This window comes from Antedon bifida, chromosome 7 (assembly GCF_963402885.1).
Source record: "Antedon bifida chromosome 7, ecAntBifi1.1, whole genome shotgun sequence".
NCBI classification, from domain to species: domain Eukaryota; kingdom Metazoa; phylum Echinodermata; class Crinoidea; order Comatulida; family Antedonidae; genus Antedon; species Antedon bifida.
In genome coordinates this window covers 6,695,583-6,711,089 of record NC_136232.1, presented here as the reverse complement: position 1 = coordinate 6,711,089, position 15,507 = coordinate 6,695,583, and the positions used below count along the sequence as shown (strand labels likewise).

General features: G+C 31.0%; 1 protein-coding gene across 2 annotated transcripts in view; it reads left to right on the top strand.

Moving 5' to 3' along the window:
* LOC144847629 (guanine nucleotide exchange protein smcr8a-like) overlaps window positions 1-15,507 on the top strand; it is a 111,645-nt gene that overhangs the window by 25,027 nt on the left and 71,111 nt on the right. For both annotated transcript variants that reach the window (XR_013613761.1, XM_078704095.1), the window contains exons 15-19: window positions 2,760-2,868; window positions 3,303-3,356; window positions 7,248-7,425; window positions 7,549-7,703; window positions 12,869-12,965. Coding sequence is in view for 1 of the 2 variants with exons in the window: in XM_078704095.1 (XP_078560221.1) it covers window positions 2,760-2,868; window positions 3,303-3,356; window positions 7,248-7,425; window positions 7,549-7,703; window positions 12,869-12,965 (593 nt within the window). In the remaining variant the exon portion in view is untranslated. The remainder of the gene's footprint in view (window positions 1-2,759; window positions 2,869-3,302; window positions 3,357-7,247; window positions 7,426-7,548; window positions 7,704-12,868; window positions 12,966-15,507) is intronic.

The window sequence follows — 15,507 nt, the reverse complement described above, 5'->3', positions numbered from 1 at the left end:
TCTGATATTGTCTTCTTTATAGTAACTTTAAAGCCATTGTTAAGGCCTATTTACACAGCCGAATGTAAAAGCGTGTAGTTATCCCACATAAAATTTGCATCTAGACTGAGCGGGTTACCGCTCAACTGCCTGTCTGCTCCGCATTATATGTAAATGGTAATAAGAAACAACATAAATTCTATATGTTTGTTTCAGCTTACCGTTTTACCATTTGTCTGTGTAAATTGGCCTTTATACTGTATTATTACAATCCCTATCTTGAAACTTGTGATTTAAAATGCGTTTTAGACATGATGTGTTGAAGTAAAATATAAACAAATGAATTTCAGTTTTCTCACAAACACAAGTCTTGCTAAAACATTGTCCTGTTTAATTTCAAGATTTTCTGTAATTTACTTTCAAATGCATTTAATTCTAGTTTGTATATATTCAACTGTATATATACGAGGTATAAAAGCTGATGGTTTTTACACAAATGTATATCATCAACGAACACCTTATTTATACAATAAACCAGGTATAAATAGATATGCATAGCTGTACAAGTAAGATGTAAAACCAGAATACAGCACAAAAACACATTTTGTGTATTTTCAATAGAGATATATTTGTAGAGAGAACTTTAGTTAAAAGTCTTCAGATATGAGTAAACCGAGGCTCCTTGTGGCAGGTATCAAATAGCATATTTTTCAAACAAATTGTGGATTTTCGATAAAGTTTTATACAAAATGTTATTGTATAGACCTCTTTAGTGCAGCTATAAAAAGTTGGGTGGAAGGGAGGAAAGATCTTTAAACAGCACAAGACGGATATGCTACTAAAAAGAGCCAAAATTGTTGCCAAAAGTTAAGGGTGGGATGGGAGGTAAGATCAGCACAAGGCGGATATGCTGCTAAAAATAGCCAGAGTGCCTACCAAAAGTTAAGTGTAGGAGATGTTTAAACAGCACAAGGAGGATATGCTGCTAAAAAAAGTCAGAGTGGCTACCAAAAGTTAAGTGTAGGAGATGTTTATTAAAACAGCACATGGAAGCTACAGTATGCTAAAAAAACCTTGTTAGCAGCATAAAATTACCTAGAAATATTTTAAAGGCAAATTTGATTTCATCTCAATACAACCTTACTAATGATGCATCTCATTCATATAAGAATATTTTAAGAAGTGCTGAATAATTTGATTTGAATGTCAAATTACAATATATCTTTGAAATTAAACATATTCATTTTATGGTTTTTGACTACAGTCGTTCTTGGAATATTGAGATCTGTAGTTGGCATGTTTTGTTAAGTGTTAAATTACTTTAAATTAGTTGACGTCTTTTATTTTTATAGTAATGAGTAAATTAAACTGATGTAATTTGCTCCATACTCGATTTTCCATTATTTAATAGAATTTTATAGTTGTATTTCTGGGAATTTTTTTTACAAGGAGACTTTAATTCTATAGTTTTAAGCATTTGATCTTCTGTGTAAGATTTTCTATCAGTTAATAGGATTTTCCGCAGACTCATAAAATATTTTAATTTTCCTTGAAAATATTCCAACAAGTGTTTTATAAAACTATAATATCTTCAGGTTAGAGTTAAATTATGTTTTAACTTAATCTTGACTCGGTATATATTAATAAAATAGATACATTTAAAGATTAATCTTAAATGTATTTTCTTTGAATTGTTTTTATGAACAGTAAAAGCTTATTGAGAATTATGATTGTTTCCGGTTAAGTGTGCAATCATTTAATGTTCAGTTCAAACTAAGTGCAGTAATGTAATACGATTTTTGACAGTATAACAATTTAACATTTAACATTTAAGCTCTGTCTACACTATCAAACTTTATGTGACAAAACAAATGTGATGTGCCCATATATGGACATGATGATGTCATATTACTACCTTATTTAAGCATGTCACTACCATATTTGGGCACATCACACTTAAGTGCGCAGTCATTTAATGTTCAGTTCAAACTAAGTGCAATAATGTAATATGATTTGTGACGTATAACAGTTAAACAGCACCGAGTATTAAGCTCTGTCTACACTATCAAACTCTATGTGACAAAAAATGTGATGTTCACATATATGGACATGATGATGTCATATCACTACCATATTTAAGCATGTCACTACCATATTTGGGCACATCACACTTAAGTGCGCAGTCATTTAATGTTCAGTTCATACTAAGTGCAATACGATTTGTCACAGTACAGTATAACAATTTAAAGCTCTGTCTACACTATCAAACTTTATTCAAAATTGTGATGTGCCCATATGGACATGATGACGTCATATCACTACCATATTTAAGCATATCACTATGGGCGCATCACACTTTTTTTGTGAAAATTTACCTACTATATGTTTTCACAAACAGGCATATCCCCGGGTATAGTACAACCCCAAAGTCAACCCAATTTCATGTTCTAGGGGTTGGGGTTATACCAGAGGATATATACGGTGATAGTTAATATTAAAGATGTACAGACTTGGTTAGGCCATTTTGTAGTTAGTCACTATCATAGAAAATAAAATTATGTGTTCACTTATAAAATGACAATATAAACAGTCAAATGCACTTTTTTCTTTAAAATACATTTTTTTTTTCAGGTAAATAATTGTTTTCCAATCAAATTTTTGATCAAAGTGAATAACTATTATGTGACATTAAAATAGCATATTCAACAAAAAATGTTTTTAAATTATTTTCTCAAGGTGACAATATATCTTTAAAGTGAATTTTATTTTCTTTATTTTAGGTTGTAAATTAAGGAAAATTCTGAATCAATATTCATTTGCAATACATCTAATTTATGCCTTATTTTCTGGGCGAACGGTAATCATCACAGGGCATCTAAAGCACCAAAAGTAAGGACATCACGTTTTATTAATTTTGAACAATTATTATTGTTAACAAATATTGACTATTTCGTGTTTTAATGTTTTTTGTATAAATTTTTATTACTTAATGTATTGATATATTTCATATGTTAATGTTTTGATGTTTTTGTGTACTTTTTATACAGTTTTTATGTAAATGCAATACTTTCAGCTTCTGCTGCTTTTTGTATATATATGTTTTTTATACCGAAATAAATATAAAAAAAGTTTAAAAAACTGTGTACTGCCTAGAATAAAACATGACATAATTATAAAATATATAATTTAATGAATATTTGATTGTATGCCATTTATTTAAAAAAAAAAAAGATTACATAGAGGCAATTTGAGCACTTGCTCAACCACGCTCCTAACAATTCACTGAAAATGTAGATAAAGTCAATTTTACTTTTTTATTTCAGAGAAATTAAGCATTTGATAACAGCATTGTGTGTGTTTATACCAGGCCATTCCAGGTATGTTTAATTTGTTCTAGATTGTATGGAAAAATATGAAAAAAATTGAGAAAATTACTTCTTCTTCTTAAGCCCATATCATCCCACTTCTGGGCAAAGGCCACTCCCACTGGTGCCAGTTGTTGCTGTCTTTCGATAATCTTGGCCATGCTGTCTGACGAGCTCATCCCTCCATCTTGAATGAGGTCCATAAATGTTGCCACTCCATTGTCAATTGTGTCTATTGTACCATCGTGCATTCTTCCTAGATGTCCTGCCCACTAGATCGGCCACCCATAGCATTTTGGTCAAACCAATATCTGAGTATGGGAACAGTTGTATATGAAACATAACACATTCAGATATTGATACTGCATGTGGCCCCTAGAGCCACAAAGAAGGGGGCTAAAAAATGCACCCCCATTTGTACATTTTTCTGACTTTGTTCTCTGACCCATTTGTTTACTTCTTTTATTAATTAGTTCTTAATGTATCATGTATATTTTATGTCACACTAGGGGCAAAATGTCTGACCAACCAACTGTTGTTTTTATAACTATGTGAACAATATTTCCTTTTTATTTTGAAATGTTGTTATTCTTAACCAAATTATGTGCCGTCAAAATAAGACGACGAGCTTAGTAAGGTAATAAAATTACAGATCTTTCAAAAAGTTAAAGGTTAGAAATAACATCACCTCTTAATTGACTTTTGAATGTGGACTTAACTATGGTGATTTCAATGTGAAAGTCAATGTTAAATATAGCATCACCTCTTTAAAATTCTAAATGTTAAATTATATAGATTACCTTTGAGAAAGGTTAAAACCTATCATCTATACTGCTCTACATATGAATTATCCGTAATTATTTGGCCATCAAATTTCTGAAAAGGTAATTAAAATTCAATATAAGTAACTTTAATAAAACACGTTGAACTGTTAAAACCGATATGATATTTAATAATCGTATGGCAATTGAATGTGCATATTTTTTTCCGATTACATTACATTACTTGGATGACAAAGACAAATTTGACTTCAGAAACGGTTGGGTTGTTTGGGCAAGTTGTATTCCCGTCAAATATGGATTTCGAAAAACAAATTTTAGTCCAATGAAAAAGCGGCTATCTATATTTTAGTACTTGAAATTATTCTAAAGTTATTTGCAATTAATGCTTGGTTCCCATTAGAACGCAGCATAAGGACATAAGCCACAATGCAAGCGAATTGACCAATCACAAGTGACAGTTGGAATAATCCATCGCTTTTGATGGTAAATTTCCTTTGCGTTGTGTTGCGTCCTTGTGTTGCATCCTAGTGTGATCCAAGCTTGAGTATAGACATCATAGAAAAAAAAAAAAAACACTGGTCAGCTTTTTGATGTTTTAATTAAGTTTTAATTAAGATTGTTTACTTGCTATTTTGTTGTGTTCTTCTTTGTTTTATATTTGTAAATCACAGGTTTGCCCGCTGGGATTGTTGTGAATTTTTTTTATACCGAATAAATAAAATAAATAAATTATTGTTCTTTCTTCTGAAATAATGATTTATTATCAATTATATATTTTTTTTATTAACAATCAGTATAGTACTAGTAAACATTTTGTGTAAATATAGTCTGACCGAGTAAAAAAAAAATCAGCAAGCAAGTGTATCTTGGGATGTAACCCAGCATTGAATCTTTTCCATTTTTTGTGTACAATTTTTATATTGCAATACAGTATAACATTTCAAACTTTTTTTCATAAAAATAAATTAGTGATAAAAATAGTTTACTATAAGCCAGCAGTTGATATTTATTATTATTTATGTGCTAAAGTTTATGAAGTATGAACTCGCCACTCAGTTCTAATAAATTATTATGCTGGTTTATGGCAATTTTAACTTGTTCCTGACCCGTTTAATTGACACTATGTACAGTAGGAATTTAGTATGACGCCAAGTCATATGCTATATAGTGCATAAAATGTTAATTTATTTAACTTTAAATTACATTGGAAAATTCTAAATATTGCCCCTTGTGGTGAAACCAGTTAAAGATTTTTAACATATTGATATCTCATCATATTTTGTGAATGTCAACCATAGTTATGATTGAAAGGTGATGTCAAACTATTACAAAAATCGACTCCTTTATAAAGTTTTTCTGACAGATTATATTATAGAAAGATTATTATATGGCAAATAAAGGGCAATGTTTTAACATTTGAAAGTTGAAACAGTCCTGTTATCAGCTGCATGACCCTTATATCATTAGTCATTCATTGTAATACACTGTCTTAAAATCCATTTCACAAGAAATTCAAATTTATTACTACTAGCTGTACATAAAAACATTGAAAATCACCAATATCAGTTTATTTGTTATTTGTTTAATAGGGGTGTCTCAACGGAGGCTTATGTATACTGCATACAATTAATTATAAGATGAGAAAATGGCAACTTATTGAATTTCAGTACAAAATGTGACTCCTTCTCATTACCTATCATATATTATGCTAGATAAAATTCATATTAAGACCAATTACTGTACATATATTGATAAAGGAAACATAATGTGATTAATTAAATACAGTCTGTACCACCTGTGATATCTTATATGCCCTTTAGATTTTAATTTCCAAAATTATTTTCAAAGACGCTTAATTAATGTCAATTCAAATGAGTAAATTGTCCCTGGAGAAATAGAAAAAAAAACAACCTGGATATGTACTATATCTGACAGGTCCAGCATACCTGTGATATCTTGTGTTACACACAGGGAATACAATATAGAACAATTCTTGTCGCCTCTGACAGGATATAGGTAATTAAGTAAACTGTCTTTAACATTTTCATAGCCTTTGGTAACAATTTGACAATGATTTTGTCCTAAATGTTATATAAATATAGCTAGGAAACAAACGTTGATATGCAAATGAAGAGAATATGATATGAGAATATAGCATAGATTGTCATCTGGTAAAATACCTATGCTGCGAAAAATATCGATACAGTCAAACCTCTATTAAAGGGACATCTTCTGGGCCAAACAAGTTGTCCCCTGGATAAAGGGTTAGCTGTAATTTTAAACATATAATTATTGCCCCTTTTGAGTGTTAATACCACTGGTGTCTAAGCTTGTGTCTAGAGTATATCACTAGAAGAAGGAAAATTAAGATAAAAAAAAAATAAAATATATATAGAATATATGGTATATCAAATTTACATTTTAACATTGAGTGCAAAAATAAATAGGTCATGTTGTTTAATACGGCATATTTATCTTAAATTATTAGGTAGATCAAATTTGAACCATTAATATTTATTTCTTTCGTGTCAAGGGATCTTTTATTTGTTGCAATTTACCGTAGGCCTAGTTAAATACAACTATATAATATTAATAGATTGTGATGGTATTAAAATAGACTTTTTTTATAGCTTGTAGCTATTATTTATACTTCTGTCTTCACTATCAAACTAGTTTAACAAAAAAAGTATGATGTGCCCAAATATGGTAGTGATATGCCCAAATATGTTAGTGATATGACATCATCATGTCCATGCGCACATCACATGTTTGGTTCATTACTTTTAAAGTGTAGACAGAGCTTTATAGTTCGCTTGTTTTGCATGTAAAAGTAAGGGTCAAAATATTAAATATATCTATCACTCTCAGTGTTGTAACAGGTATAAAGCGCTCATTGGCTAAACCCAGGGGCCCTGGAGCTTATTGGTCCCTAAGCAGGGCCCAGAGGAAACAACAGGTTTAAGATATGTTGAGAACACCGGATGCCTCCAGCACTTTTAGAGTTCCTAAACCAGCGGCCTCAGTCCTCTGCGTTACACCACTGGTCACTCTCTGCATTAGCCAAGCATTTTACTCAGCCTCTGAGCACTTAATTTAATTTGACTGTTTCTTCTTCTTTCAGTCATTCGCAGATTATTCCATGGTACACAAAGCCTATAACGATAGCAGATGTAGGTAGATTAAAACTTGTCGGTTTAGCCAAAGAAGGTTCTCTACATCGTGTCATTCCAGGCGTCGTTAGGAACTATGTTTCCATATTTGATTTTGATAAGCAAGTGATGTATACACCATCATATAAGGTAGGCTATGCAAATTGTTGCTTATGAATATTTATGTATGTAAATTAAGTTGTATTGTTTAAAAGTTTTGAAAAAAAAAATTTGTCTTTAACAAGTGTAAAAAAAGTTTTGTTTTTATTTCAGGGAAACTATCTTCAAACCTTAGTGGCTCAATGTAGGCTTCTTCGGAGTGATGTTAGTTTTTTAGCCTACATCCAGTCTGTATTTCTTGAGATGTCTTCTAAGGCTTTTCTCTTTTATCATGCATACTGCCTAGCTGACCATAACTCTAAACAAAGGTAAAAAATTAGATTGTTACAGATGTATTCTTTTTTCGCCTAAAAAGTCTAAGTAAGAATAAAGCTCTGTCTACACTATCAAACTAATTTGACAAACCAAGTGTGATGTGACCAAATATGTTAGTGATATGCCCAAATATGGTAGTGATATGACATCATGTCCATATGGGCACATCACATTTTTTTTTGTGACATACAGTTTGATAGTGTAGACGGAGCTTTAGGCATACCACTATCGACATACTGTAGATCATGTATATGAAATTTGACTGCTGGTAATGTAGAGAATTGGCAAAACATACATCATCATACTGGCCTATTTACCATTGATAGACAATAGTTCAAAATGGGTTTGTATGAACCCCTGGCTGTGGGCATTTAAGGTATAGTACAGTAAACAGTCCAATGCAATTGTATTGCGTGTTAAGCCCAGCAATGAGAGCTATACAAGACACATTGATTATTATATAGAGATGTAAATTTATGCCATATATAATAGTCTCTATCAGTACAAAATAGTGGCTCTTGACAACTAATTGTAGGATTATACGACTGTTCCAGTTGTCAGTTGATATGTACAGGAGATTTCTTCATGTTTTTATATCTTCCGGTTTGTTTTTCCTTGCCAATTTTTGAAAGCCAAAATATGTTGTTCTAACATCATTGTCATATGTCCATTTTTAATATTTTTTATTTATTTTATGACAGTTTGGAGACAAGTCTCTTCTTTGTCTGCCTTTTCCATGTTCTACGCTGACATAATGTTGTCGTCCAAATCTTAGCTTGCCCATCTCCACTTGTGTTCCCTGATGTAGTTCAGTCACTTAAGATTTTATATCCGGCTATAGTACGCCGTATAGGCGACTTTCATAAGTTAGTAGGCTTATTGATTATCCAACAGTTCAATCAAGTTTATCATCTCCTTGTATAGTATTTGATTTGTTTTCATTTTATCTAAAATTATATTAATATTCATATATTTAAAACGCATTTATTGTACTTCATGCTGAATGTTATCATATACATTGCACTTCTTTTTCAAATCAATTGTTGAGTATACAAGTCATAACAACATTTTAATCTGTTTATAGTTGCCTAGTAACAGAGTCTATTACTTCTGAATAGGGTTTTTACACTCAGTGAAGTGGGAATTGAAATCTACTAATATTTTTAAGCCGATTTTTATATTTTCAATTAACATTTTTTGGAAGTGATTTGGTATTAATATTTCTGTCATTTATAATAGGTTTATTTTACAAATCAAAAATATTTTTTCTTATATAAAATAATTACATAACTAAATAATATCACTATAAATAAGAGACAAGTATGCAGGTCAGAGCAAAATAGAGGTCCATCATTGGACAAGTCTGTCGGAAGAAGCTAGATAGAAAAAAATAAAAATTCCTAATTTTTTAAAACAGTGTATTTCAGATAGAAATATAAGACTTTAAAATTTCAATTCACAAAACGATAACATTTTCCAAAAAAATGTAATTATTTCAATTTTATTTAACTCGGAGGCCCATATGAACTCATAGTTGTTATTCCCTTATGGGCCATGCAATAAAATACAACTGCAACTGCAACGATCTTTTATCAATATTATGTACAAACAAATTGTGGGGTCATATACAAATGAATGTCAGCACTGTCCACAATTAGCCAAACACCTTTATATGCAGTCTAAATTTGTTATATTCCATCATCCGCAACATTTTAAATACCATGTTGATAAAATAATCAAATAGATCATAGTAACGCATTTATAAGTCAATCTCATTGTGTGGGTGATATGATTGTTATTATAACAACATCTTTTTAAGAAATAAAAATGTCATAAAAACATGGTGTAACTAATGAGAAGTAATAATAATTTTTGTAAATATTAAAACAATATTCACTCATGGAAAGTTGTCATTTAAATGGTGAAAATGTCAATACAGTTCATTACTTAATGTCAATAAATGTTTTTATGAAGAATGCTGTTACGTGTCGGGGCAAAACAAACGTCGTTGTCCCCTTTGTAGAGGTTGATCTTAATGTCAAAACATATATTTACCCTTGTTATTTTCATGGGAAAGTGTTCCTTAATAGAGGTGTCTCTTGAATAGGCGTGTGTCAAAGGAGTTGTTCTACCGTAGCAGACATCTTACCTTCTGTAACTATTTTGATTTAGTAAGAATGTCCATGTTGGCCATTGTCAAATAGAAGGTTGGTAGTAACTATTTTTCACCTGTTGAAAATCAGTTGAAATGAGGCATCGTCAAACTTGTGCTTACAAACTCCCTAACTAGTACCGTATATGGACAAGGGGAATTGGTTATGAAATTGTGTGAAGATTAGGCTGGTATGGAATTATAGTAGGATTAATCGAACGATTGATTGATTAATATTGAATTCTTGTGTGGGATTGGGTGTGGGATTATACTCGAACATGGGATTATACTTGAGCATGGGATTATACTCGAGCATAGGATTATACTCAAACATGGGATTATAATCGAGCATGGGATTATACTTAGTCATGGGATTACAGTATACGCGGGTCTTGTCAACTTCTGTTTTAATACCATTGAGAAATCAGCACTAGCTTTCCAAGATAATAGAGTGTGCCTGACATTGTTCATCACAAACTATTCCCATTTTGTCTATAACATTCTACAGAAGGCTTTAGTCATTAAATTTCGTATCTTTATAATTTCCCTTGTGTGTTCAACCACCAATGAACATACACATGAATGCGTTTTTTAAACATTAAAAACCATAAACGTGTCCATCTGACAATTGATACGGTCGTTTCTTACATATTTTTTTCATGTCACCCTTCTTTAGTGTCGGTACTATCATAGAACACAATCATTATTAAGATTCATCTGTATTTATCACGCATTTCAAGGAAAAATAACAATGTAAGATGTATGGCGGAAGGTGAAGGCCGCGGATGGTATTATGGCACGTGACTATATAAGAGATAGATGATCACAGCAGTTAAAGTTGGGGGTACAGTAGGATATCATTTGAAATAGAGGACAATTAATCATAAATATAGTGTGTAGTATGTGTCTTAAATGATCATGTCCTAGTGTTTTCTTATGAGATGTATAGGCTAATTTGGTGGAGATGGTCAATATATCTGACCAGAAGGAATACCCAATGTCAAATCGAACCTAGTATACCACATACAGTAGCTACAGTGTGTTTCTGTTGAACCTAATTAAAAGTTGCGGTTGTTTATGATTTGGCCAAATAAGGGCGTGTTGACCATTTGAAAAAAAGTCAGTATACTGAACTATTATAATAGCATTATAATATATGCTACTGGAAAAAGAAAAGTTTAATTTCCCCTGAACCATTGTTGCCATTGCCATAAATTGTTACCGTTATCGAGTGTGAAATTGATGTTATCTTTGAATGTGTTCTGGTACAATATAATGAAAACAAATTGTGTGTTTCAATTCACATGCAATGTATCTAACCTTTCTCATCTGTAAAAAATGGAAATTAACAAGATGTTTTAATCGCAATCATTGCTATTGAATAATACACTTTGAAAGGAGTGAAATAATACTGTAGATGCAGAAAGCAATTACTTTATATTTTAAGAGGTTTTCTAAGGTTTATGTAGAGTCGTGTCGAATAGTCGAGTGGTTAAGGAGCGTTGCAAACCATAATAGTCATAAAATTGTCACAGGTTCAAGACTTTCCTTGACCATAGTTTAATGGTAGAACGAATCTTCTCGGATGAGGACTTACAGCTCGATTCAGTATACATATCCGACCCATGTGCAATTTTCAAAAACCCAGTGCATCTTTAATTCAAAATTATCAAAAAATGCCAAGGCGCATTACAAATTACTAAAATTAAATGGCTCAGTTAAGCAATATTGTGAAAAAGTGTGATTTTAGGATTTTGTTAAACTTAATTATTGAGATTTGATGCCTCACGAATATGTTGTGAACGCATAATCCAAATACAGGGCATCTTTCGAAAAAGTAAGAGGTTACTCGGTGTACTGGTCTATGTCAGCTCTGTCCATGAACTAATGATATGAGTTTGGTGGCACCGGCACTAGAGACAAAGATAACAAGTATGTTGCAACATCTGGTCCACTGCATTTTGAAATAGTTAATTTTATTATCCATTCAAATTTATTATCCATTACACTTTATGACATGAGATCTTCTTTGATGCTTTTATAAAAGATGTTTACACTGTAAGCACATTTCTGATGTTATATTGGGATACATCTAACATTACACATTAGTTTGTGTAAATAGGCCCAGCAGGTACTTTAGATCTAGGTCACACTCTAAAAAGGTTACAGAATAAGGCTCTATCCCACATCACATTAATCATTTTTGTACACTATTTTCACGTCCAAGTAACTTTTGTACAAGGGACGATAATAACTTATGTTATACACTTGTGTTAAAAATAGTATTAGTATTCTTGAAAGTACAGCATTTAGAATATGGTAACTTTAACCTTATATTCCACAATTTAATGGAGAAGTTCCTCTTTCGTAAAAATCAAACTCTGTTGCTAGTCTTGCCCTGTTCAGTTGCCGGTTCGATTTTTTTCTGGAAAAACGTGATTGTGAGCTAGTTTTAACGTATGAAATGCCATACGTTCCAAAAAGTTATCTTTTTGCTTTGAAACATTTGGTCCAAGACTACCCCATTGCATGCATGGTTAAAATGTGATGCGTTATGGCTCACATTCTTTGCTTCGATGGGACAATTTCTGTTGGCTTTATTTTTTAAAATATTTTTTTAGTGTGCAAGTTAAACGTATCATAAATGTTTTTGAAACTTCCTATCTTTAGCTTAATTATATAAAACATTATTCAGAAATGAGATTTTGCCAAGTACTTCACTCAGTTTCTGAGTGCTTTCTTTTTTTTGTTAAGTATTTAGTTAGACAATTTTGAACTTCTTCGCTTTATTTTTTACAATATTTTTTAGTATGCATGTAAACGTATCATAAAAAAACTCTGAAGCTAAAGTGAAGATTATGTTGATAATTCTTGTTTTTGAAACTTCCTATCTTTAGCTTATATAAAGCATTATTCAGAAATGAGATTTTCTTTTTAGTAATCATCTTTTATGGTGGCACATTTATCTCTCGTTAGTACTATAATATTGACTTTTTTTTTTGGCAGCAATGAACATTTTATGAATTCAGCAGAGGAGAAGAGTACGATTAACTCATTTCTGGCCAGATTAGGAATTACGGATGCAGATTCCCACATCATTATGGTGAGAAAAACATGTTTTAATATATTATAATTATTATTTTTATGATATTTTTCTAAACAATATCTATGTCAAAATCATTAATAGCAAGATTAACATATTTAGTTTTGTTACTAAAGTTCTCTAATGCAATATTCATTCCATGTATGAACATTACTTACAGTACTGTATTTACATAAGTTTCAAGTTCCTTTTTAAACTATATAATTATATAAAAATAACATAGTTGTCACCATGGTCCAGCTAGTGTTCTATTGAGATCAAACATTTTCTGTTTGGCAATCTTTCAAAGATCACGAAGAAAAGTTTTATCGGTCAAGTCGCTAAATTGTAGCAGTTTTGAGAGTTTTTCATTTTCATCAAATATCTAGGTTAATATCGCAGTAGCTACAATATCGCCTTTGGCGTACCAGCCTCCAGTATGACATTTAATGAATCCTTTGATTCATTTTAATGAACACAGCGTAAATATATAATATACCTAGAAATGAAAATATTGTTTTAAAAATCTGTTCTAATTTTCACAATTTAACTGTGGCACTTGTTCATCCGGTCGTTGGTTAGTTTTACCTAAAACCAGGTCAAACCTACACTATTGAGTGCATTTTAGGATGGTCTAGTCTACCTTAGTGACTTTGGTTCATTTTAATGAGCACAGCGTAAATATATAATATACCTAGAAATGAAAATATTGTTTTAAAAATCAGTTCCAATTTTCAAAATTTAACAGTCGCACTCAGAAATGAGATTTTCTCTTTATTAATCATCTTTTATGGTGGCGTAAATATATAATATACCTAGAAATGAAAATATTGTTTATAAAATCTGTTCCAATTTTCACAATTTTTTCATCTGGTTGTTGGTTAGTTTTTCCAAAAAGCAGGTCAAACCTAACAGTTGTAAACTGAACTATTGGGTGCACTTTAGGATGGCCTAGTCTGCGTAAGTGACTCCAACCAATACTGTTTGTATAGGACAATCAAGCTTGATTAAACTACGGTAGCTTGCTTGTTTCAAATTTCACTCACATAAAATAACTGTGTAGCTTAAAGTTAAGTTGACCATGAGGGTGTTACAAAAGCGCTGGATTTTTTACTGGTCAAATTGATCGCCCGCTAAATTTTAATAGGGTAAATTTGTACTGGAGATAAAAATAAAATATTTCTCTCTTTAAAGGAAATTGTCTGTCAGTAAAATATGCATCTGGTTTAATTACTCAGTTTAAAAAATAGTAATTGTAAATCATTTTGATTAATGTTAATATGATTGTCTCCTCAAGTGATTGTTACCATTACCTTGTTAAAAGCACCTGCTAATCCGCTGAACGTCACCAAATTTTAACTGGTTGTTATAAGAGCTATTATTCTGATTAAATTTACAAAATGTTTAATTTATGTTATATTTTCAAACTCAAGGCTTACAAGACGTTTTTTTATAATCTGTTGTAAAAATTATTCTACTGCAGTAAACTACATATACTGCAGTAACTACATATGTTACTGTAGTAACTACATATGTTACTGTAGTAACTACATATGTTACTGTAGAAACTACATATGTTACTGAAGTAAATACATGTTACTATAGTAACTACATATGTTACTGCAGTAACTACATATGTTACTGCAGTAACTACATATATTACTGCAGTAACTACATATGTCACTGCAGTAACTACATATGTCACTGCGGTAACTACATATGTTACTGCAGTAACTACATATGTCACTGCAGTAACTACATATATTACTGTAGTAACTACATATATTACTGCAGTGACTACATATGTTACTGTAGTAACTACATATGTTACTGTAGTAACTACATATGTTACTGCAGTGACTACATATGTTACTGCAGTAACTACATGTTACTGCAGTAACGTATAATTTTGTTATAGTTTCAATGTAGAAATCACTGCAATAAACAATTACCTAAAATATGCTTGCTAATTATTTGCATATTTACAGAGTTAAAAGAATGTAGTTATCTTCAGTATGAATATAATATTGTCCCTTTTTATTATTGTATATATTTTTTTAATTATGAAAACTACCAACTTCAATTTATCTTCAAAATTGTTTAAAAACTGAGTTGTCAAGCAAGATGAGTGATGTTGTGGCCGTTTGACTTTTAACTTGGTTTAATGTTCTAAACACTCTACAACATGATAGATTTGGCTAAATTGTTCTGACATGATGTATTAGTACACACTTTCATTGTATAGTTGTATGACTGTTGCAATATACAATTTGTTTAAATCAAGCAACATTAGAAAAATACAAGTGACAAAATGAATATACTGACCTTACCGTATGAAAAATGATTCTAATGTTTCTTAAAATTTACAATATCATTTTTCTAGAAATGATTACCTTTGAACTCATATCAACTTTTACTCAAAAATAGGTTAAATTTGTTGGAACAATGTTTATAGTCTACATACAGAGTCAATGAAACTTCTGCCTAATGTGTGTAAAATTTAGTTACATAAAATTCATACAAATTTGTTTGCTTTGAGGATTAAAATAAATAACAATAATTA